The 23,406-nt window shown below is 49.2% G+C and overlaps 2 protein-coding genes across 34 annotated transcripts in view; one reads left to right on the forward strand and one right to left on the reverse strand.

Moving 5' to 3' along the window:
- Positions 1 to 23,406, forward strand: part of PISD (phosphatidylserine decarboxylase) — a gene marked incomplete at its 5' end in the record, with an annotated part of 118,169 nt that overhangs the window by 35,747 nt on the left and 59,016 nt on the right. For 2 of the 11 annotated variants that reach the window (XM_081282951.1, XM_081282953.1), the window contains 8 exons: positions 654 to 913; positions 2,613 to 2,778; positions 4,604 to 4,840; positions 5,096 to 5,234; positions 5,491 to 5,637; positions 5,919 to 6,079; positions 6,757 to 6,853; positions 7,421 to 8,064. In XM_081282951.1, the coding sequence (XP_081139077.1) occupies positions 861 to 913; positions 2,613 to 2,778; positions 4,604 to 4,840; positions 5,096 to 5,234; positions 5,491 to 5,637; positions 5,919 to 6,079; positions 6,757 to 6,853; positions 7,421 to 7,653 (1,233 nt within the window). In that variant the 3' untranslated portion in view covers positions 7,654 to 8,064. Of the gene's footprint in view, positions 1 to 653; positions 1,096 to 2,612; positions 2,779 to 4,603; positions 4,841 to 5,095; positions 5,235 to 5,490; positions 5,638 to 5,918; positions 6,080 to 6,756; positions 8,065 to 23,406 lie in introns of those variants that run through there. The other 9 variants (XM_081282950.1, XM_081282946.1, XM_081282948.1 and 6 more) reach the window with 7 other exon arrangements.
- Positions 8,006 to 23,406, reverse strand: part of SFI1 (SFI1 centrin binding protein) — a 322,241-nt gene continuing 306,840 nt past the window's right edge. For 13 of the 23 annotated variants that reach the window (XM_081282923.1, XM_081282927.1, XM_081282922.1 and 10 more), the window contains 18 exons: positions 21,954 to 22,035; positions 21,478 to 21,656; positions 20,607 to 20,682; positions 19,997 to 20,092; positions 19,479 to 19,555; positions 18,405 to 18,507; positions 17,092 to 17,188; positions 13,736 to 13,896; positions 13,241 to 13,315; positions 12,737 to 12,811; positions 12,454 to 12,630; positions 12,122 to 12,381; positions 11,226 to 11,330; positions 10,876 to 11,065; positions 9,415 to 9,553; positions 9,236 to 9,314; positions 8,328 to 8,439; positions 8,006 to 8,247 (listed from right to left, as the gene is read on the reverse strand). In XM_081282923.1, coding sequence (XP_081139049.1) covers positions 8,143 to 8,247; positions 8,328 to 8,439; positions 9,236 to 9,314; positions 9,415 to 9,553; positions 10,876 to 11,065; positions 11,226 to 11,330; positions 12,122 to 12,381; positions 12,454 to 12,630; positions 12,737 to 12,811; positions 13,241 to 13,315; positions 13,736 to 13,896; positions 17,092 to 17,188; positions 18,405 to 18,507; positions 19,479 to 19,555; positions 19,997 to 20,092; positions 20,607 to 20,682; positions 21,478 to 21,656; positions 21,954 to 22,035 — 2,188 coding nt within the window. In that variant the 3' untranslated portion in view covers positions 8,006 to 8,142. The other 10 variants (XM_081282937.1, XM_081282938.1, XM_081282941.1 and 7 more) reach the window with 10 other exon arrangements.

A 23,406-nucleotide genomic window follows, 5' to 3' on the forward strand; every position in this document is an offset into this window, starting at 1 on the left:
GGGTTTTCTCAGGTGAGGTGTGTCCTGCAGATAGTCAGGGAGGGGCCTGGCCAAAGTGCTTTTCTGAAGCAAAGATGGAAAAAGCAGAGTGGTATGGGCTTCAGTCCTGGCCACTTTCCAGCCCCAGGTTGGTTTTCCCTGAAGCCCACCCAGGTACACAGTTTTTGAGGAGGCTTGGATAGGGTCACAGCCAGGTATGGGGGCTCTGAGACTAAGAGGGGTGAGGAGATAGCCAGAGCAGACTCACGCTTAGGTTGTTACCATGGTGCTTTGTCTGCTTGCCTGATCCTCTTGCTCCTCAGACGCTACTTTGTAACCTGAATCAAAAATGGGTCAGGTCCTGGTGAGGGAGGAGACTCTGCCTTGAGCTCAGGGCTCAGATTCCCACCTGTACTCTTGGGGCCTAAAAGCCCTGGCAGCCTCCGGTCCCCTGTCTGCCATGGTTCGCTGGAGCATGAAGCCCCAGGGCCTTGCATACATGCTGCCCTCCTGGCAGAGCTAAGGGAGTGGGTGAGCTGGGCAGACTGGCTTAGCCCAAGGCAGGAGGGACCAGACAGGTGGCCATACCCTGTGGGACTGAGTGGGCTGAGTGTAGGGGCTTCTGCTCTGGGCAGAAGCCTGAGCAGGTGTGACAAGTGCTTGTCTGTTTGCAGTAGCTCTGACCCTCTAACCTGTGCTCTGTGAGCCACCGAGACTGAACCAAGTGGGGAAGCTACACCACCAGCCACCAGTGCCCCTGGAGCAGTGACAGCACAGGAGATTCTCTGGCGTGGGGGGAAGGGGAGGAAGGAGGAAAAACAAAGGCGAGTGAACGAGCGAGCGCAGAGAGCCTTGCACCGCCCTCCCTGTGCCTGCCCACGATGTGTCAGTCAGAGGCGCGGCGAGGACCAGAGCTCCAAGCAGCAGCGAAATGGTGAGATGCTGTCCAACGCGTCCTAACCCCACTGTTCCCCGCCACAACCTCCGGAAGGTCAGAATTCATGTCCAACGGCCCCGAAGTGGAGGTGGCAGCAGGGGTCCCCGGGGCCAGCCCCCACAGCTGGAGGGACCCAGCGAGGGGGGCCTGAGCGCACTGAGTAAGAGAGCTCGCTTCAGGTACCTGCGGTTAGGGTTGCAAGGAGAGCTCAGAGGTGGGTGGGGTGGGGGTGGGGATCAGTCACCTGGCTTTGGAACTAGTGTCTTGGTCTTTATTCAGAGATGCCTGAGAGAAGGGGCTTTTCTGTAGCTCTTCCAGGATTGGTCTCTGCTCTTCTGCAGTGAGCAGGGCGGGGGAACCCTGTGGGAGAGCAGTGATTTGTTTGTCTTTGCTTGGCCCCTTCTACCTCCCTAGACTTTTAAAAAGCATAATGGAAAAAACTGTCCACAGTGGAATGGGAGAGAGAAAGAAAGCAGGGCATCAGGTGAGCTGTGGGGATACAGTTGCCTGCAGAGACTGGAGCCCTGCCTTCTATCATCTCTGATTCAACTAAGGGGCCTTCCCCTTGGCTTAGGTCTCCATTTGTCCTGCTCTTACTCTCAGCTGAGACACCTCTTTGTTCTTGGTTTGCTTAGCACCTGGGTGACAGAGAATGCAGCTTCTCTTAGAGAGTACACAGTCAGAGATGGCAACCTTAGATTGTCTATTGAATGCAGTCCTTTTGCAGATGAGGAAACCAAGGTCTGGGATTATTTTGAGTGGGTAGCAGTGTGGTCTCCTGATAGCTACACTGCAGCCTCAGAAGTATTTTCCGGGGCCTAGGTATGTGACAAAGGGACTTTGTTGCGACTAAGGAGATCAGGGTTCTGGTGGAAGAGCCCATTCCAGCCACTGCAACTCCTGCAAAGCTGAGCCTGTGCCAAATTTGTGCTGGTGGTACACTGGGGAGTGTGTATATACCATCTCAGATTTGCTGAAAGGAGGAACCTGTATCTTGTGTGTGGCTCTAGTAGGAAGGTGGCTTGAGAGCTTGGGGTGAGGTTCTCCCTATAAAGCTGTATATGGGTTTTGGAGAACCTAACCTGCTGGAGAAAGACTATGCAGGCTGATGGAGCCACAACTTTAGATCTTGGCTGGCCCAGTCCTTTCAATTTACCAGATAAGGAAACAAGAGGCCTGGAGCCATGAAGAGATTTTTCCCAGGTCCTGTAATGGGCAAAAGACTCATGAACGGTCACCTAGCTGACCAGGTCAAAACACTATGCACTGCTATGCTGATTAACTCTGTCCTTCTGGTCCTTGTGTGGGCAGAGCTGTGCCTGAGTCCCGTGCTTATTGGCCATGGGAAGCTGGCAAATATGAAGCAGGCCTTGTACATCCCTTCCCCATTTTTGCCCCAAAGGTTCTTTCTGGAGCCATTTCCAATTTCAGATACTCAATCTTCTCAGATACCCAGGAATTGGGTCTAACCCTCCTCCATCCTATAGCTTCCCAATCCTAGTCCTCAGCTAGCTGTCAGGTGGGAAAGACTGGGAAATATGTCTGTTATACAGTGGTATCCAGGTCCCCAAGGGGATACTGCAGTGCTTATTGGACTCTGGTGCTCCATGGAGAGGCAGTGATGGGGGGGGGGTGGTCGTTCCTGGGTCCCTCTGAGACCCCAGCTTCTGACTCTGCATGGACATGTGCCCTGCAGGTTGTACTTCCCCCAGCTGGCCCTGCGAAGGAGGCTAGGCCAGCTGAGCTGCATGTCCAGACCTGCCCTGAAACTGCGCTCCTGGCCCTTGACTGTTCTCTACTACCTCCTGCCCTTTGGTGCTCTCAGGCCGCTCAGCCGGGTGGGATGGAGGCCTGTGAGCAGGGTAAGTGTGCACAGGCCTCTGTGGCCCAACCCCTACCCCTGGGCAGGCCTGAGGTTGGGGTACAGGGGAAAACAAGGGGACCAGTTGTCAGAAGTAGAGGCATGGCTGCACCCTTTGGGGGTATGGTATGGGAAATTTCGTAGGGAAGACAAAGGCAACTTTTGAGAAGGCCAGGTTAACCAGTGGCCATGTGTACTGTAGTAAGGTGACTGAACACTCACTGTCCACTGCCTGCTATCCTTGCTTGCCTCACTGGTGTTATTGGGGAGCTCTGGTTCTGGAAGGAACTTAGACTGGGCAGTCAGAAATTAGCGTCTCTGACTTTCAAGCTTATAAGCAATTTTTAGGAAGAATCCAGATAAATTTCTGGGTATCAGAGGGTAGTTCAGGAAGGCTGGAGCCTGTTTGGGCCCATTAGTGGGAGGACACACTTGAAGGCTGTGCAAGTGCCTGCCCTGCACAGGACTCTTTAATGGGTACCCGGAGGGCTCTCTTGCTTCCTGGCAGACCAGCCCCAAGGAGGAGTCCCTGTTCCTGGGCCATTGATAACTTGGGGGTGGGCATCATGAAAATTTGAGGGTGCTGCAGTACACTGGACATTAGACCAGGCTCCAACCTGTTCCTGAGAATAGTCTGGCATTACAGCAACCCAGGGCCAGGCATTACAACCTAGCCACTCCAGGTGGCTAGGCATCACTTGGAAGGGGAAAGAATAATGCTCAGGGAGCTAGTAATTCACTACTTCATAAAGGTATTAAAAGTGGTAAAACTGATTTTTACACCTTAGGAAGTTGCTGCCTGGTTGCATCCAGATAAGCAGTAGCAGCAGTCAGAAGCAGTTTCCCCTGGGGCAGTGGCCCCTTAGGTTTAGTGGCCCTGCAGTAGGGCTCTGGGGCCCCAATGTGTGGGACTGGCTCCAAAAAGTGATTCCCCTCTGCCTCCTGGGAGACCACAGGTAGGCAGCTCTGTGGACTGGCTTAGGCACAGAATGCTTCTGATGCAAGGTCTGCCGTCAGGCCCAGTGGAGCCCAGCAGTGCTGGCTAGGCCTGCAGGGCATCTCGGGACACTATGACATTGATATAGTACATGCATCTGAAAATGTCCTCTTTTCCTTTTAAGAAAGAGGATATACACTTTGGGCTATAGATCTGTCTGTGCTTCTGGGAACCTTTTACTCCTTTCTCAAGTGGTTTGCAGTGTAGGCAATGACCCCAGCCAAAGTCAAATGCCTATTGCCTCCTCCTGCCAGTCTTCTCCAGACTATTATCAGGATTCCTATCTCCCATTTTCTCTTCCTTTCCTGTTTTTTGGGGGTGGGGTACTGGAGATTGAACCTAAGGGTGCTTAACTGCTGAGCCACGTCCCTACCAGCCCTTTTTATTTTGAGATTGGATCTAAGTTGTTTAGGGCATCTATTAAGTTGCTGAAGCTGGCCTCAAACTTAGGACCCTCCTGCCTCAGCATCCAGAGTTACTGGGATTATAGGCATGAGCCATCCACTCCTGGCACCTCCTCTCACTTTTAAGAAGTGAGACTATGTGGACCAGTCTACTTTTCTGGGACTAAGACAGTTACTCTTTGACCTGTGCAAAGTGATTAAAGTGACCTGAGCTCTGTACATCCTGTCTTCAGTCTGTGAGAATAATTGACAAGTGCAGTCTGGTTCCTAGTGACACAGCCACATCATAACAATCAGCCCCAGGCAACTAGGCCTCCCTAGGTAGCCTCTGTTGGTTCAAGTTCTTTCCTGTGGTTGGGGGATGATGACAGTACTTGGGCTTTTTGGAGTATGGTCAACTCAGCCCCCTGCCCTGTGGCCTGCAGGTGGCCCTGTACAAGTCAGTGCCAACACGTTTGCTGTCACGGGCCTGGGGTCGCCTCAACCAGGTGGAGCTGCCGCACTGGCTGCGCAGGCCTGTCTATAGCCTGTACATCTGGACCTTCGGGGTGAACATGAAGGAGGCCGCTGTGGAGGACTTGCACCACTACCGCAACCTCAGCGAATTCTTCCGGCGCAAGCTGAAGCCACAGGCCCGGCCTGTCTCTGGGCTGCACAGTGTGGTGAGGTTTAACTCATACCTCCTCCTCCTCCTTTAGGAAATGGGATCTATATCTATGGAAACCAGGTGCAGCAGCCCCCCACTGGCTGTGGCCTCTGTGTGGCTTTCCCAGACTCGGTCCCACCTGCCGTATAAAGTTTATTTGTCCTGCATATCCAGAGGGTGGAGCTATGGGTGTTTGACTCAAGATGAGGTGGGTGTCAACTAGGGGGAGCACTCTCCCCTTCCAGCAGCAAACCTCTCCTGGTCCCTCCAGATCAGCCCATCGGATGGGAAGATCCTCAACTTCGGGCAGGTGAAGAACTGTGAGGTGGAGCAGGTGAAGGGGGTCACTTATTCCTTGGAGTCATTCCTGGGCCCTCGCACCTACATGGAAGACCTGCCTTTCCCATCAGGTGGGTTACTGCACTGTTGGGGCTGGAGCAGACACCAGAGGCTAAGGAAAGGCTGTGGGACAGGGAATAAGGAAAGGCTTGGGAGACTGTGGGGTGGGCATGCTGGCACAGTGGATCAGGAATCCCTCTGACCAAAGCCTTGAGGTTCTTGGAGTCCATGTCCAGGCTGCACATAGGCTATGCTGGATTCTCATGAGCTGGGTGGCACCTGGAGCTGGTATTAGAGCCTGACCCTCTTTTCTGCCCTACCCCACAGCCTCTTCATGTGACTCCTTCAGGAACCAGCTGGTTACCCGGGAAGGGAATGAACTCTACCACTGTGTCATATACCTGGCCCCTGGGGACTACCACTGCTTCCACTCCCCCACTGACTGGACTGTCTCCCATCGGCGCCACTTCCCAGGTAGACACAGGACTGGCCTTTGGGTTGGAGCTGCCTCTGTGGGCTTCATGCTGAGGTCTTCACTTTCTTAATGTTAGGGGACTAGGCTCCAGGCTGGGGTTATCTAGACCAGGGGTTAAACACTTAAGGTTGGCTGGGTATGGGCAGGGGACTTTGGAAAACTGGTCTGCATTTGGAATGACATCAGGGCAACAGGCCATTAGTCCCTTTGGGTCTCAGGCCATCCTGGGGTAGACATACCAGGCTCTGGGGAAGGACTATCATGTTCCCTACCCCCACAGGCTCCCTGATGTCAGTGAACCCTGGCATGGCTCGATGGATCAAAGAGCTCTTCTGCCATAACGAACGGGTAGTTTTGACAGGAGACTGGAAACATGGCTTCTTCTCGCTGACAGCTGTGGGGGCCACCAACGTGGGCTCCATTCGCATCTACTTTGACAGGGTAAGCAGAGCCCAGGCCACGCCAAAGTCCACAGGCTGGACTTCTTGAATTCACTTGCTCCATCTGCTGTGCAGCCAGATCCACTGGGCCTGTAAATTTTAGGAGGGCCTTGCTTGTAGGAGAGCTAGAACCAGGCCTGGCTATGCTGAGCATCCACTCTTGAGGGGCATCCCTATCAGTTAAGACCTCCTTCTCTCCTTCCCTCCCACCCACTTTGCTGCCACTCATTCCTCTGGAAGTGGCTGGGGAGGAGAGAGGAAATTAACCTTTCTGCCTGGCCCTTTACTTTTACTGGGAACCATGGTTGAAGTGTGAGGAAGGAACAGGAATGAGTCATGCCAACTGAGGGTTGAGCATGTAGGCAGAGCTGGCCTGAATGAAGAAAGAATTTGGTGCCCACCTGCCCAGGGCTTGCCTTTTTTGGGTGTGCCCGACTCCCCACCACTGGCTGCTGACCTTGTACCATTCCAGCTGGGAGAAAAGTCAGATCTGATTTCTCCATGTCCCTCCTAGCCACAGTTCATAGTGTGATCTCATTGGACTAAGCTCCCCAACCCCGAGATATTGTCCCCATCACCCTTCTTGAACTGGGCTGGATGGTGGTGAGAATGAGCAACAGGAGTGGTACCCCTTGCTTCTGGGTCCCCTTCAATCCCTGCCCCATTACTCCTCCCCAGGACCTGCACACAAACAGCCCAAGGTACAGCAAGGGGTCCTACAACGACTTCAGCTTTGTGACGCACACCAACAAAGAGGGAGTCCCCATGCGCAAGGGTGAGCATCTGGGCGAATTCAACTTGGGCTCCACCATTGTGCTCATCTTCGAGGCCCCCAAGGACTTCAATTTCAGGCTGAAAGCAGGGCAGAAGATCCGCTTTGGGGAAGCTTTGGGCTCCCTCTAGGTCTTCCTTCTGCCTACAACTGCCAATGCATCTAAGGGAACTAAGGGTCTTTTATAGACGCCCCCAGGGGTGTCTAGGCAAGGGAATCACCTCAGGTGTGTGTGGGAAGGTCGATCCAGTAGAACCTGGATGATTTGCTACTGCCTGTCCCAGAGGTGCAGACAAGAGATTCTGAATCCTCATGAGGCAGCCAGAACCCGTCATGCCTGCGACCTACCCTACAGAGAGAAAAAGTATAGGTGTGGATAACCTCACAATCACATTTGGATCTTTTTAAAATGTTGTATAAACTGGAGATTCTTCTCTCCTGGTTGGTCTTGGATATTGTTAGGCGATGCTAAGTGCGAACATGCCCTCTAGCCTCCCCATAACTGGAGAGTTTTGTTGGACCCTTTGGCTTTTTCTGGTCTTGTGCCTCTTATCCCTTTACCTCCCATAGTGCACAGGATGAGCTGCCTCTTTGGCATGGATTGTGGACCCTCCCTCCCTCCCAGAGCAGGCCACACAGACTTCATGACAACTACTTTCTGTTCCCAAACTTGCCTCACCCTGCTTGATGGAAAGCAAAATCTTTCTTTGCATTTGGGGCTTGACTGCATTGCTCTGGACTCTTGCCAGGATCTTCTGAGGATGGTAACTATGACACGGACCTTTGTAGGCCCTGAGGAGTGACCTTCCAGAGCTTCCTTGCAGCAGGCAAGGCCAATTACTGTCCCACCTGGTGGCTAGGCTGAATGGGGCAGGCAGGAGGGGTAGAAGCCTAGTTCTGGCATCGCTGTTTCCAGATCCAGCTCTACATGAAGTATGGGAAATTGCTGTTGTTCCAAGGACGGTGTTGGAGGCTAAAAGTGTATGGTGGGTCAGTACTAGAAAACCTGTCCCAGGTGACAGGTATGTAGGCCTTGAGCAGTGGTGGGGACAGTCAGGTTACCTGTTGATCCTGTGAATTTCTCCTCCAGGGGAAGTCATTGAATTTTTTCAACTGTATCAGTAGCACAGTATTTTTGTATGAAAAGTGGGAGACTTCTGAACAGTAATTCATTTAATTGCAAGACATTTTGAAATAAAAAGCTTAAAAACTCATTGTAGCTTTGCATTGTTCCTGGAGGCGGCTTGAGGCCTCCCCTGCAGCAGGGCTCCTGTCTTCCTGGGGCGAGCCCACTAGAACAGAGCCTGCCGCAGGGCCTGGATGCGCTCAACGCAGGTATTGATGTGTTGGCGCTGGGCCTGGAGCTCCTTGTCCAGCTGCTGGATCTGTAGTTCTATCTGGGGGTAGGGAGAAAGAGGCCCAGCTGAGAGGGAGCACAGTCTGGGGGACTGTCCCTGGAGATGGTCTAGGGTCTCACCTCTTCTAGTTCTTTCTGCACTCGTTGCTCTTCATCCTGGTCCTCAGGCCTGGGCTCTTCCTGGCTCAGCTCCAGCCACCTACGCAGGCTACTTGCTTGTCGCTGGCAGGACCTGATGGGGACACCCTGCCCGCTTGGGTCTTTTTTCTCTTGGGTTCTGGAGATTGAACCCAGGGGTACTCTACCAACTAAGCTACCTTTTTTTTTTTTTTTTTGAGACGGGGTCTCACTATTGGTGTGACACCAACGCTGGCCTCAAACTTGTAACCCTCCTGCCTCAGCCTCCCAAATAGCTGGGATTACAAGAGTGCACCACCACTCTTGGCTCGAGTTTGGGTTCTTGGCAGTCTTCTGATGTGAGGATGGGTTGGAGGGAGAAACTTCTGGAAAGGCTCCCTTCTCTGAGCTGCAGGCCCTGGCTTGGGAGGCCAACACTTTTTTTCTCTCCCAGCCTTCTATGACCTTCCATGACCTTCCATAGCAAACAGCAACTCTTCCTATTCCTCTTTCCCAGTGATGAGCTATGAACAAGGGGACCAGTCTGTTTTCCTCACATTTCTTAAACTGCTGCATATTGACAATCCCCAAACCATTATGTGCAGATGAGACCCAGGCCTACCCGTCCTCTGATACCTTATCAGCTTTACAATCACAACCCCTAGAGAAGAAAGCCAGAACCCAACCAGGACCTGTGTCCCACAGTAAGGCCATCTTGGGTTTTCCCAAGCAGGACTAACTGGGGGAAATGTGCTACAGCAAGACACGTTCCTGGTAACACACACTGGTTTGGCCCCCTACCACACATTTGTGGGTCCTGGCAGCTGGCTGGCAGGAAATGGAACTTTCTGCCTTCCCAGGCCACACCTTTTCTTAAAGACAGGTCCAAGGGTGCATCCCCCAGGCCTCACCAAAGGTTCTGTTTGGTGTTCTGGTAGTGCTGTAATTGCTGCTGGATCCCCTCCAGTTCAGTCTCAAGGTTGTTGTGGCCTGTGACAACAGAATGAGCTTTCCATCTTCTCTCTGGGACCACAACAGGTGGCCACTCCAAGGTGAGTGCCCATAGCCCTGGCAGGCCCCTGGTACTCACCTGCACTTCCAGAACCAAGCCTAGGCCCAGCCCTGATGCCTGTGAAGTCCCCAGGCAGGAGCAGATGGGAATCAGGGCCACTGGCCAGAGATGGGGGGCCCTGGGGCTTAAGCCCAGTGTTGGTGGGCTGTTTTAACACCTGTAAAGGAAAGGAGGATGCTGACAGTAAATCCTCTTCTCCCTGTCTCACTCACTACCTGTTGCCCACTCTACCCCACGGGAGTCAGGGTGACCAGGCCCTGTCCCTTTCCCTGCCTGCTGGACCTGACATAATTGGTCAACCTCCACACCTTTACAGTGCCACCCCCCTGCATGAGAAGCTTCTTAGCACTATCAGCAGCAGACGTTTCAAGCCTGGCTTGGCCTTTTATCCCCACCTTGCTCTGGACTTCTAACCTTGCTAAACTTGGATTTCAGTAACAACAGTGGTCACAGGCAATTGTTCTCCCTGTTTCACCCACACCTGCCTCTACTCTCTCCCATGAAGAGTAGAGTAGACGTGCACTTTCTATCATTGCCAGTCATGGAAGACCACCCTCTGGACCGTCCCCACCCCCAGCCACAGGGTTGTGACACACAAGAAGTGGCTCTATCCCCACCCTGCGCCTTTTGGGCACCAGCTTCTTGGGTGGCCTGACCCTGAGACTGTCACTTCTACTATACCCTCTGGTGCTCTCAGTCTTAGCTACTTGTGTCAAGGTTCTCTACATAAGCCTTCTGCCCCACTCTATGCTCTCTCAGTGGTTCCCAGGGTTCACCTTCAACCTCTGCCGAGGACTTCCAATCTAGATTTCAGTCCCTGACCTCTTTCCCGAAGGCCAGACAATCTTGCTTTCTCTCATATTTGACAGGGTAAAAAGGGACTCTTGGTGCTTCACCTGAAACCAAGCCCCATCCTATTTTTCTTCTTTTAGAACTCATCCCTCCCCTAGTTACTCAGGCCAGAAACCTATATCATCCTCCCCTCCCTTCTCACATCCACCAAAGCAGGTCCTGTCTAGACCCACATTTTCATCCCCACAGTGTTTGGCCTCAGCATCCAGGCCACTGCAACCTGGATCACATAGCTCCCAGTAGCCCAAATACATAGCACCAAAAGGAACCCAGGTTAAAAAAAACTTCTTCCTCTTCCCAAATTCCAAACTTTCCAGTATGACCAGCCTGACCCATAGGATCTGTGGTCACTCTATGGGTCTGCACACAAGATTCTTTTGTTTGTCCTGTTGTGAGAACAGAAGCTTCTGAAGAATAGGGACCTTGGCAGGCTATTGGCTGCTGTATTCCTTGGATCTGAAGTACAGAGGTACCAACATTTGGTAAATAAATGGAACCTCCCCATGTCCTTCCATACCAACGTGTTCCAAAAACAACGAATACAGCTGTAGCTATAGCACAAGGGCACCAGGAAGAGAACCAAAGACTAGACCAAAGAATGGGAGGATGGTCTGGTGGTGGACTCACCTTGGTCAATGCTTCCACCCGATAGGGCATGAAGGGGGAAGGAGGCAGTAGTTGTTCTGGGCTGGGACTTGCCACAGTGGGAAGCTTTGAGCAAGGGGCACAAGGCAGGACCCCAGGAAGGAAAGGCCTCGTCAGGGAAGGGTATGCAGGCTGGGCCCCATCTTGGCCCTGTTCCTGAGGCTTCTCAGGTCTAAGCAGAGAGAAGACAGGAAGCTGATAAGGCCATGGAACCTTTCTTGGTTTCTCTGAAGATCAGGAAGGAGAGGGGGCTACCTAACATAGGACCTCCAAAACACAGGCCCCAGATGAAGGTGTAGCTGCTCTGAGTGGCCCACAACCACATAACGTACCCTTGCCCCCTGAGGGGGACACACCCCCAAGACCTCTGGCTCCACATGGGCTCCAGCAAGAAGTGTGGGCGTCGGGGTTGCTTCCTCCCCAAGCGGGCAGTATGGCTGGAAAGAAACATGGGTCTGTACCTTGGGCAAATGGGGGCTGCCAGGGGTCTGAGGTCTCGGGGGGAGGGGGAACCAACCTCTCCAGTGTTACAGGGGAGACTGAAGGTTACATAAGACAAGGCTCTGGCCTGAGGTCAGTAAGTATGTGTGGTGACCCTGGGCCTGATAAAATTCTGTATTTTCTATGAATCCCCATGCTTCGTGCTTCACCTGCACTTCTTTTGGCTTGTGCAGAAATTCTGGTGTCATGGGTGCTCTTCCACATCATAGGAGGTATAGCCTCTGACACTGAGGCTGTCAGTGTGGAGCAGAGAAGAAGGCAGAGCAGAGATGGGGGCCCAGGCCCAGGTGCACTCCACCTACTCAAGATCAAGGCTCTTAGGTAGCACTGGTCACTCTGGGAGATGACAACTGCCTTAGGAGCAGTGTAGGTATAGGGTTTAGGGATACCATCCAGGGAAATGGCCAAGGGACAGGTGCCAGTCACAAAAAGGGGTTTCTGATGGAACCAATTTCCCAACTATAAAAGAGGGGAGATTAGCAGGCCTGGTACCAGGGGAAGGGACACCCATTTATTGAGGGAAAAAAGAAGGGTCTAGAAGCCTCTGTTTTCTCTCCCATGCTCTGGGAGGGATGGGATCATGATGGAAGGGAGGGGAGCTCAGCTACGACAAGGTCATTACTGGCTCATCCCTTACCCTCCCAGGGCCCAGTTTCCTCCCTCCTGTACATCCCAGCTTTTGCCCAAGGTAGACATGAGAAGGAAGAGGTATGGGTAGGCCACTCACAGCTCTAGGAGGTGGGGCTCCCTGACAGCCAGCGGTAGGCTGCCCAGGACTCCTTGAGGTTGAGGAGTTGGCGGCCTCTTCGTCTCCAGGAAGGCATCCCCAGCCCCAATAGCAATGTGATCAAGAGGGGAACCCTCAAAAGTCACTCTCCTGCTGGTTATGATGGGCACAGGGGGCCGAGACTCCTTGCCCGAGCCCAGGGCCTTCTGTTTCCAGAGCTCAGCACAGTGGCAGACTGCACGGTGAAGACTGTGAGCTGCCTGCAACAGAGCTTTTCATCAGTTTCTACTGTCCCCTCTCCACTGTTCAGAAGAAGGGAGCCCCACACCTACCTGGACCTGCTGCTGGGCTTGCAGCTGCTGCCGGGAGGCCTTCATGCTGGCTGTGAAACGCAGGAGCCGTGTAGCACCCTCTTGGAGGAGCTGCTGGTGGTAGGCCTGTACTGCCCGCTCTAGCCGCACCTTCTTCCTCCTCCTTTCCAGCACAAAGCCCAGCCATGCAGCCCAAGTCTTCAGGGAGGGCAACAGGTGAGGACCAGGCCTTAGGGCTCTCCCATGACCCAGGCAACTTCCCCCCACCCATGGCAGGAATGGCAATATGAAGAACCCCAGTTACCTTTGCCTGTAGGGAGAAGGACCAGAACCATAGGGCTCGTGCTGTACTTTGCTGTTCCTGTCTCCTGGCCACCAGCTATGGTCCAGAAAAACTGGGTTATTCAAAGGGGCCACTCTGACCACATGGCCCTGCTTTCACTTTTGCCTTGCTCATCACTGTGTAACCAAGGCTTCCATTCTAACCCTGGGCCTGACTGAGGCACTCAACACACTCATGTCTGTAGATCAATGAATGATTCTAGGGAAGAAGGAAAGTGAAGGGCTCTCAGAGGGGAAAATGGCAGCAGCACATCTAGCTTGTGGAAGAATAGTAGAGGGAGGCACTGGGTTTGACCTTCAGCACACCACAAAAGTGAAAAATAAAGGTTATTGTGTCTACCTACAACTAAAACAAGAAAAAATGCTTTTCACATTAATTTTTGGATATTACACCCATGTGTTTAATATGACAATTAGAGATGTGGACTGAGAGGGATGCAGGAAGAGGTATTGTGTTGCCTCCCACCTGCTGTCTCCACCAGCAGAAGCAGGCCTTGCTGAGTCTCTGCACCAGGAGCTGGGCGCCCTGCATCTGCAAAAACTGGGGAGAGAACAAGTATACACGGAGTCAAGTATCCCACACCCTGGGTTCTGGCCCGAGGCAACTGTCCTCCCATTGCCAGGATTCCTAGGTGATCCAAAAGGACTCCTGTATAGGCAGAGAATGTCCAGATAAATTGGTAGGGCCCTCATCGAGGACAAGCCAAGGACAGGGTGAACCAGGTTTCTCTTCTGAGCCATATTCCTCCCAAGGGAGACCCAATTCTAAGGCTAACTACCCTGAGCCACCACTAAATGCCCAGGCAGGCTCTTGCCGTCTTATTACCACAGGATCCCAAATAACCCAGCACCTAGGCAGCTGCCTTGAGTTTTGTCCAGAGTCCCTCCTTGAGAGGTGGTCCTGCCTGGCAGCCATCCCATTGCCTGCCACATGGGGGAAACTTGACAGCTGCTGCCTCACCTTTTTCCTGACACACCCCAGATAGTACACCTTCCACCACGCCATCCCCTTTAATAGCAGATGCCATCGGTGATGCTGGGCTGCTCTCTCCAGCTGGGCTCTCTGCTGGGCTGCCCTCTGGCTGCAATCCCGCCATTTCTGAAACCAGGTTTGGAGATATCCTAGGGCAGATGCAAACCAGAGTTTGACTGTTTGTAGAATTTTTTAAAGTCACAATGCAGTGGGGAGGCTTGGGGACCAAAGAATGTGATATGGGATAGTCAGGATGTCTAGCCGTCTGTGAGTAAAACTACGACATGCACCATGGTCACTCTATAAGGATAATTATGACTACCTTCAGTGACTCTGAGCACTGGAATCAGACTTGTTTATTGCACCTTGCAAGGGTACACCTGCCATAGATTATACTCCACCTCAGAGAGTCACATACAAGGTAATACCAGGTACTTGGAAGGAGACCCTTAGTCTGAAGAATAAGGGAGCCTCCTGCTGGAGTGCAAGCTTAGAGGAGGAGGCAGACTCGTTTCATCAGATAAAACCAAGGTTCATTCAAGTCATCCTGAGCCATGACCAGATAGGTCTGCCAGCATGTCCTGACTTCCTACACTCTGGGCAAGGGCCACATCCTGCATTTTATTTTTGTCACCAGATTCTCCCTTTGGTGAAAATTTCATGAGCCCCCGAAGAAGTTTCTTTTCAAGACAACAAGAAAAGGGTTGACACTGGGGCACTGATGATACAAAGGTGGTTAGCCCGTCAGGACCCACTGCAGCAAGCAGGGAAGGAAGCCATCACAAGTTGGAAGCCAACTGTACTATGCACTGATAATCTTGGGAGGATGTCTTTTATTTGCCCATGTATCCATATAATTTCAATGAATTCCCTTTAAGTGATAACCATGGAGGAAGGTACAATATCCCCATTTTACAAAGAGCCGGGGTCATGCCTGAGATCACTGAGCCAGATTATGACTCCTAGCCTGCACCACTTCTTTTTTTAAGAGATGGAATTTTGCTGTGTTTCCCAAGCTGGCCCCAAACTCCTGAGCTTGAGCCATCATCTTGCTTCCACCTCCCAAGTAGCTGAGACTATAGACACATACCATTGCACTTGGGTAAGCCTGCCCTTATAAGGACTCCACTTAATGTGTCTTATATCTTCTCCTTAGTCCCTCCTCCCGGCATCCAGAAAAGATGTGCATGAGACTCAGACCTTAATCTAAACCAAGAAATTGATTCCCAAGTATTTATGGTGCACCAACCAATCACTTCTTGGCCTTGGCTAAGATCAAGTGTACTGGCACGAACTACATGCAGTGTCTTGTTGCTTAGCCTCCCAGATCCCTTGTGCCATCTGTAATGGACATGGTAAACCCAGGGCCTGCTATGTGCCACCACCCCCTTCTAAAGAAAGTCCTGCAAAGAAGCAGCTTCAGGCTGTACCTGGAACCTATCTCATCTAATTTTCCAGCATGGCCAGAAGTGGATACCTGACCTACAGTAGCTGACCCAAACTGCATCAGGTGTACAAACAGAAATGAAAATAAAAAAGTGGGCTTTGCATTCTTCAACATACATCAGTCAGGACTCAACCAAAGTGGATAAACTTTTGTCCTGTAGCAAATTCTATTAAAGTCAAATTAATAACTTGGCTGATTTTTGCTACAGTCCAATTTAAACCATTTTTGATTGTTTTCACTTCTGTATTTTCATCTATTCTAACCACAGGTTCTCCCCTTTAGAGTGTCAGATTTCCCTCTCCACTATGGACCCAACTGTGTTAGAAGATAAGTCCCCATAGGTCTTTTCTGTGTCTGCACATCTTCTGCACAGAGGCATCGATTTCCTGCACTATCAAGGATATTTATACAGCATGAGTGGGATTTCCTGCTCAATGGGACATAGCAAGTCTCTAGTTCTTGAACATATAAGGATCCAACTACATAAGAAAGCAAGGGCTCTTACCAACACAGGGGTTGACTTGATGAGCAGCTGCACTCAGGAGGGTCTTTTCCATCAAAACACACCCCCTGCCAGTGTGGTGGCTTATAATACTAGCAACTCAAGGGTTGAGACAGGATTCCAAGTTTGAGGCCATCCTCAACAATTTAGTCAGACCCTAAGCAGCATAGTGAGACTCTTTTTTTTAAAAAAAAAAAAAAAAAAAAAGGAAAGATGTGGGAGGCTGGAGATGTAGCTCAGTGACAAAGTATCCCTGGTTTAAATCCCCAGTACCAAAAACAAAAAACCTACAACCCCCTTAGCTGGGTTCAGTGGCACATACCTGTAATTCTGGCACTCAGGAGGCTGAGTGCGGAGGATCACAAGTTCAAAATCAGCCCGAGCAAGACTGTCTCAAAAAAATAAACAGGGATGGGATTGTGGCTCAGAGGTACAGCATTTGCGAGGCACTAGGTTTGATCCTAAGGACCACATAAAAAATAAATAAAATAAAGGTATTGTGCCCATCTACAAATAGAAAATATTAAACGAGGGGCTGGGCTGGGGCTCAGTGGTAGAGCGTTTGTCTAGCATGTGTGAGGCCCTGGGTTTGCATCTCAGCACCACATACAAATAAATAAATAAAGGTCCATCCATAACTAATAAAAATATTTTTTAAAAAAGAAAAGAAAATATTAAACGAACAGAGCTGGTGATATAATCCCTGGGTTCAATCCTCTGTAACATACACATACACACACACACTCCCTGACATTTACCACTCTTCCATTCCAGCTTCATTTTTTAATTTCCTCATGGATCACAAGCCTTGGCCTTCCATTTTTACACAAGCTTGTGAATCCATTGGGAAGGGAATTTTATAATATAATATACTGGATTGACTAGCACCCCCACGCCTCAAAGATTCATGTCTTTCAAGGTCATGAATTAATAAAGTAATGTCACACTAGAGTAGGGTGGGTCCTAAATCTAATATGTGTGCTGGGGATGGAGCTCAGTGGTAGACCACTTGCCCAGTACGTGTAAGGCCCTGTGTTCAATCCCCAACACTGAAGGGAAAAAAAAAAAATCAATATGCCTGGTGTCCTTATGAGACCCAGAGACACAGGAAGAAAACATCAAGTGAAGATGGAGGATGAGAATGAAGTGATGTATCTACATGAACACCAGGGATGGCTGGCAGCCAGCAGAAACTAGAAAACTCAAGGAAGGATCCTCTCCAGACCCTTTGAAGGGAGTAAGTCCTCCCGACATCTTGATTTCTAGCCTCCAACACTGAAAGAATACATTCTTGTGGTTGAAGCTTCCCAGTTGTAGGGAGTAAATGGAACCCAAGACAGTTCTGTATCTTTCACACTCCTTTTGATACTTCTTGCTTCCAGGATCCCCACTTACCCTTATCTAGCACCTTCCGGGCCTCTCTGAGAATATCTGCCTCTTGTTGTCGGTAATATATTTGCACTGATGCTACCTCCCGCCACTGGACCAGGATCTACAGGCAGGCAAAGAACATAGATCACTGTATGTCCTGACTTCTAAGGACACGTGAGGTCTATGATGGTAGCTCCTGGTGAGGTGAAGCCAAATGGTTGATGTTTGGCTCTGACACACTTCTAAGAAGCACCCGCCATCCATACACCATCCATATAGACCCAGGACACAGCCTCAGACTCCTCTCAGGCCCTCAGAGGTGCTGGGACTTTTCTAGAGGATTTAAACTATACCACGCTACAGAGAAATAAAGTAGTTACACATTACATGAGCTTTAATTATATTATTATTTGTTAATCAGATCATATACAGTATATGCACTCTTTCCTATTAGAGATACATACAAAATCACAATAACAAAATACATTGAAAAGTCAGGCAGGAGAAGCCTGAGGCCTGTTTCACATTCATGATCTCCATTTCCACCAAAATCATCTCCCTTCCAAGCTTGGAATCTTAGCTTGGATCTCGTTTCCTCCTTCCAGAGCAGGGGATGGCTTTAGAGTTTAGATGGCTTTAGTCTGAGAACAGACTGGCCCTTGACCAAATATAATTGCTTTTCTTTCACAGAAGCTTCAGTTCCAAGACTGGCCTGTATCTGCTTTATTCTAAAAAACATCTGGGGCTCAGGGATTCCATTTGTTTGAGCTCCCTCTTTTCTGTAACACGTTTTCTTCCCATAGCCATGTCCTGCCAATGTCCCCATTCCCAGAGCTTGGGACCAGCGCTAACATATGATATTTTTCCATACCCATTCCAGATCAAAGAAACAGGTGTGGTTTGGAGTCATTTCCCACTGAAAATGATCAAGGGCCTTATAATCCCTGGATACTCATGCTTTCCAGAAAGCCTCTGTGGTCATAAGACCTATAAGGATGATAGGCAGAAGCCAGCATCCTTTTCTGACAGTTCAGGAGACTGACTTCCACAGTTTCTCCTAATGGAAACTTCCATGTGTGTGGAAAACACAGATAAAAACTAGTTCACTTACTATATGCCATGTTTTTACTGTAATGGGCATTGATTCATACTTTTAGTAAAAAAAAAAAAAAAAAAAAAAAAACCTGCAGACATGGATGTATGTCTGTGTGCTAGAGGAAGGTTATCTATTTTTTGGGTGTCTTACTCAGTGTTTAGCACCAGTCCCTACCCAACACCCTGGCTGAAACATGGTCCCTAAGTCCCCTGGATAACCAGCTTGCCTCCCTGTACCTCACCTTGGAACATATGGTCTTTCTGTAGTGTGAACTTGCTTGCAGGACTTTTCTGGCCTCATCCACACGGGCCACTGTGTTCTCTCTCCAACGACATAACACCCACCTGCAAGTACATGGCCAGGCCAGGGCAGAACCTCAGTGTGGAGGGACATGGGAAGCCTCTGTGAATTGTTCCTCATTCTCTCCCCATACCTGAGTTAGTATTCTCCATGCCTCTGAGTATCTGCTTCACTGACACCCAAATTTATGCTCATGTCTACAACCAACAAACAAATGCTAGGCACCTGTTCTGTGCTAGACATAAGGTGAGTAGCCAATACCCAGTAGTGCACAACACCACATCTTTAGAAGTTTAAATGATAAAATGAATATGGAGCTCTAACTAGGTGATAACAATACAGGCAATTCTCAGGATAATAAGTTCAGAGAGATAGGGAAGATGGGGAAGGACAACTAAAATCCAGCATGTACTTGCTGTGGAGTTAGTGAAGGATTACCTAGTGTGAACCCCAGAAGAGTAATGGAGATGTTTAAAGTTCACAAAGTCCTTAGCCCACATGCCACCTAGAAAAGCATGTGCTGAACATATACAAAGGAAGGAAAAGAGAGAGGGGAATAAGAAAGGCCTAACAGAAAAGAGTGAGTTCAGAGCTTAACCAAGAAGGAATGGAGGGTGGGCCATAAGTGCCCTTCAAAGATGAGCAATGCAGATAGTCTCAGAGGGCTGGGAGGTGACTCTTCAGAGTCAACTGTGAAGGAAGCATTTGGGAACTGACAGGGAAGGGGATCAGTGCAGGCTCCAGGGCAGAAGAGGAAATGGTGCCTTGAGAGATTTTGCAGGCATCCAGGAGAGGTCTGCTTTTCAGGGTCCTACTCTGACAATAGCAGGAGTTTAAAATATACTGAATGAAGCAGTAAACACAGTGCATTGCTGTGGAAAAGCCAGAACCACAATTTGAGCAATAAGAGACACTCAGAACCATCTTCTGCTTGGCCCAAGGCAGGAATCTATAGTGTCTGGCTCTGTTCCTTCTTGCTGAGCCTGAGCCCCCACAAGACCCTCAGGAGACTCACCCCAGCAGCTGCCTGTTGTGCTGGCTCTCCCTGGCTGCCACCTCCTGTAGGATGCTCTGCACTCTGCCCTGGTAAGCCTGAAAGAGACAAAAAGGACTGGAGGCCACTCCTGGGCCCACACTGCCCCTTATTCCAGGTAGGCGTTAAAGGTGCATTTATAATAGGGGGCCCAGAGCACTCACAAAGGGTAAGGACAGGCTGAAGGACACTATTCCAAGGCCAGCAGATACCGGAGAATGCCCAACTAGGCCCTCCCCTAATAGGTCAAACCCCTGGACTCCTAGACATGAGCCTGTTTTCATATAAGGCCATGTACTTGTTTTCACTTTGCCCAGTAAGAACTGACAGATCCTGTGGCTCTGAGACCCATTGTCTTGGGCACCTACACTGTTTGAGGCTTGTTGAATTATTCTGGGGAAGGACAGGAAAAACAAGGGGAAAAAAAAAAAAAAAACAGTTTCCAGAAACATCCCCTGCCCCTACAACAAGGTGATCTGGAGGAAAGAAGTGGCTCCTACCAGCCACTTCTGCAGCGCCCTGTGCAGGGTAGCACGCCGGCCATGCAGGTCTGCTTGCATCAGCTTCTGCTGCTCAGTGGCACGCAGGGCCAGGCACTATGGACAAAGGAAAAAGCAGCCACCTGGGCTAAGAGACGAGGTGGGGGACAGTTTCAGTTCTGCTGCCATCTTATACTCCATTTGTTTGAGCTTGCATAAAGTACTTAACCTCACTGAGCCTCAGTTTCCTCATCTGTAAATATGTGCTTCGAAGGGGTTTTGTGAGGACCAAATGAGGCAGGTCCCTAACTTATAATGGTCAATCATTGTTATCTTAAACATTTTATACACCCAATAGGGTCCCTTTAAAGGGTTAGATTAGGAATTTAGATTCAGGAAATTCACATGTGATCAGCCTGGTACCTAAAAGAACAAGAAGTTCCTGAGCTAATCATCGCATAAAAGTGAACTGACATTGCCTCATCTGCTGCCTGCCCTCCTCCCCTAGCTCAGAGACAGGTGGCTTCCAAGGCACTGCCAAGGAGCCCATCTGTCCGCTCTGAGTCATGATGATACACAGCTCCACCTGTCCAAAAGCCACTCTTGGGTGGTACCCGTGCCAAAGCCTTACCTCCCTCCACCTGTTCCAGGCCCAACGCAGGAGCCGTACCCGGTAGAACTCCACAGCCAGTGCCCTGCCCAACCTCCTGCAAGATGACAGGTGGATATCAGCCATGCAGCCCAGATCCAGGTGGGGGCCTCCTGATGGGCTCCCCTTCACAGACTCTGGCCCCTACTTAGTGGTTAAGTTTTGGGGGGAGTCAAGGCCCTCTATAAAGAGCTGCCAAAGGACTTGGGCTCTCTTCCAGAAAAATTCACATGTAATCAAATTTTTGTACACAACTTCATGGGCCTGAAGTAGCACTAGGGCCTATTCCTTTGTAGGTATGCTAAAGCCCTGTCCACTCCTGAGAAGGTGCCTGAATGTGGCCAGAATGTGAGAGGTAATAAGATTCTTAGAACACACTAGTGGATACAGAAAGGTACCAAAGCAGGAAAACCTCTGCAGTGGACATGGGCTGCCTACACTGTCCATCCCCCACAGCTACATGGTATGGTAAAAATTACTGCCCACTAGCCTTACCCACTAGGTTCTGGCCAGTTATCCTCAAATAGGCTTATCAGTCTATTCACTGGCCATAGTCACTTCAAATGGGCTCCAATTAGTAAGCAAAATAATGGATAGGACCTCCCAGATCCACAGAACACTTCTGTTCCAACTGAGATCCTACCGTTGGGAACACCATGATCCTCAAGGAACACCCCAAGATCCTCTCCCTATAGTCCGAGTTTTATTTAGACTATTTCAGGTTGAATTTCTGGAACTTACAACCGGTCTAGGTTAACACAGGCCTTTGGGCAGGCACTTGGAGACAACCTTGGTGCTATGGTCCAAACTGGCCTGGGTAGAAAGGACTTCTGATACAGAACTGATCACTCACTCTTTTCTGAGCCTTTGGGCACTCTCCCTCCATGTGTGGAAAACATTCCTCAGTTGTCTATGGTGGTGGTGGGCACAGGCCACTGCTTGCCACTCTTGCTCTTGGTGACGTGCTGCTGCCTGCTGGTGCCAGGTGGACCAGGACCTATGCAGAAGCTGTCGCTCTGCATGGAGGATGGCCTGAGGGACAACAGGAGGAAGAGAACAAAACAAGTCAGATAGGAGACTCCATAGGTCATGAATAATGACCAAGGAAAAAAAAATGGATTTTTAGGTGTCCTGGCCCAGAAACTATCTATAAACTCTACTGACAACAGACACAGCTGGCCAGAACCTGTTCCTGGCTTATAAGTAACAGGAAGGAATGCTGTAGTATAGGCCTGAGTTCTGTGCAACTTCCTGAAGAGGGAACACAGTGAGAGCAGGATTTAAAACAAGTCCTAACCCTTTAGGAACTTCCTCAGGGAGAGTTCTTACCATTCTCTCTGCCAAGCGGTTTTCTCGATGCTGAAACATCTTCTGCCACCAGATAGAAAAAACTTGCTTCTCTAATGTCTCCCTAAAAATAAAAAATAAAAACTGAATAGTAGTTAAACACATTAAAAAAAAATCCACAGGACTACAAGTTTCAAATACTCAAGATTTGCCCTTGATAGTTCTAATGAGGAAAAAAGGAAAGAAAATGGGAAGGAATGCAGACAATAATATCACCCATAAAAAACTCCAAACTCCAACATTTCCCCAGGTATTTCTGGCATCAGAAGCAGAGATTTGAGATCCAGAATGCTAAAGAAGCTGGAATTTAGGATCAGGCTATTGGAAAAGAGGGTGTTGAGCAAAAGAAAATACCCAGAATTTTACTGAAGTACTTCCGGGTCCTCAGATGAGGGCACACTCTCTGAGGCCCAGCAGACAGTGGTTCTTGCAGATCTAAGGGCCATATAAGGATACGAGAGGTTGGACAAGAATGGCCTAGCGAGAGTGGAAAGAACAAAAACAAAAGCTGAGATCGTTTCTACTTCACTTGTACAATAAATATGCTAAAGATTAAAGGGAAATGATAAAAATGAAAACTTAAATCTACATGAAGAAACAAGAACAGTAGAAATTAAAAGTATAAGGGTAAATATATGAGAATATTTTTTTCTTAATTTTTAGAAAGATTTCATGATTATTAAAAGCCAAAAAATATGCTTTTGTGGGGTAAAAACTATGCATTGTAGATGTTAAATACATGACAACAAATATCAAGGATGGGAAGAAAATGGAACTTTACAGTTTTTATATTTTATATTTAATATAAAATGGCGTAGAACTGTAATAAGTGAAGGATGCACACTGTTATCTCTAGAACAATGATTTAAAAACTACAATGGCAACAATAATGCATCAATAAAAATGTATCAATTGAAAAAAATACAGGGGCTGGGGATGTGGCTCAAGCAGTAGCGCGCTCCCCTGGCATGCGTGCGGCCCGGGTTCGATCCTCAGCACCACATACAAACAAAGATGTTGTGTCCGCCGAAATCTAAAGAATAAATATAAAAAATTCTCTAAAAATAAAAAAAAAATAAAATTTGGTTGTTGTACAGGGCTCCTAAAAGCCCTTGGAATTTCCAGAACTGGGAAAAGACACCTGGGAATGTCTCTGTTATTAAAAAAAAAAAAAAAAAAGAAAGAAAAAAATACAAATAAAAGTGAAAAAAAAAAACTACAATGATACTGAGCTACAAAAAATCAGGAAGTAAAATGGAATACTAAAATTTTTAAATGTCCTCTATACAAGGCAAAAAGGGGGGAAAATAGACTTTAGTCCACCCATACCATGGTTACATGAAATATAAATGAACTAAACATTCTAACTATAAGGAAGAGATTGTCAGACTGGATTACAAAAATTGAGAAGCAATTAGATGATCAAGAAGTACAT

This window comes from Spermophilus citellus, assembly GCF_964194105.1.
Source record: "Spermophilus citellus genome assembly, chromosome: 3".
Classification (NCBI taxonomy): Eukaryota; Metazoa; Chordata; class Mammalia; order Rodentia; family Sciuridae; genus Spermophilus; species Spermophilus citellus.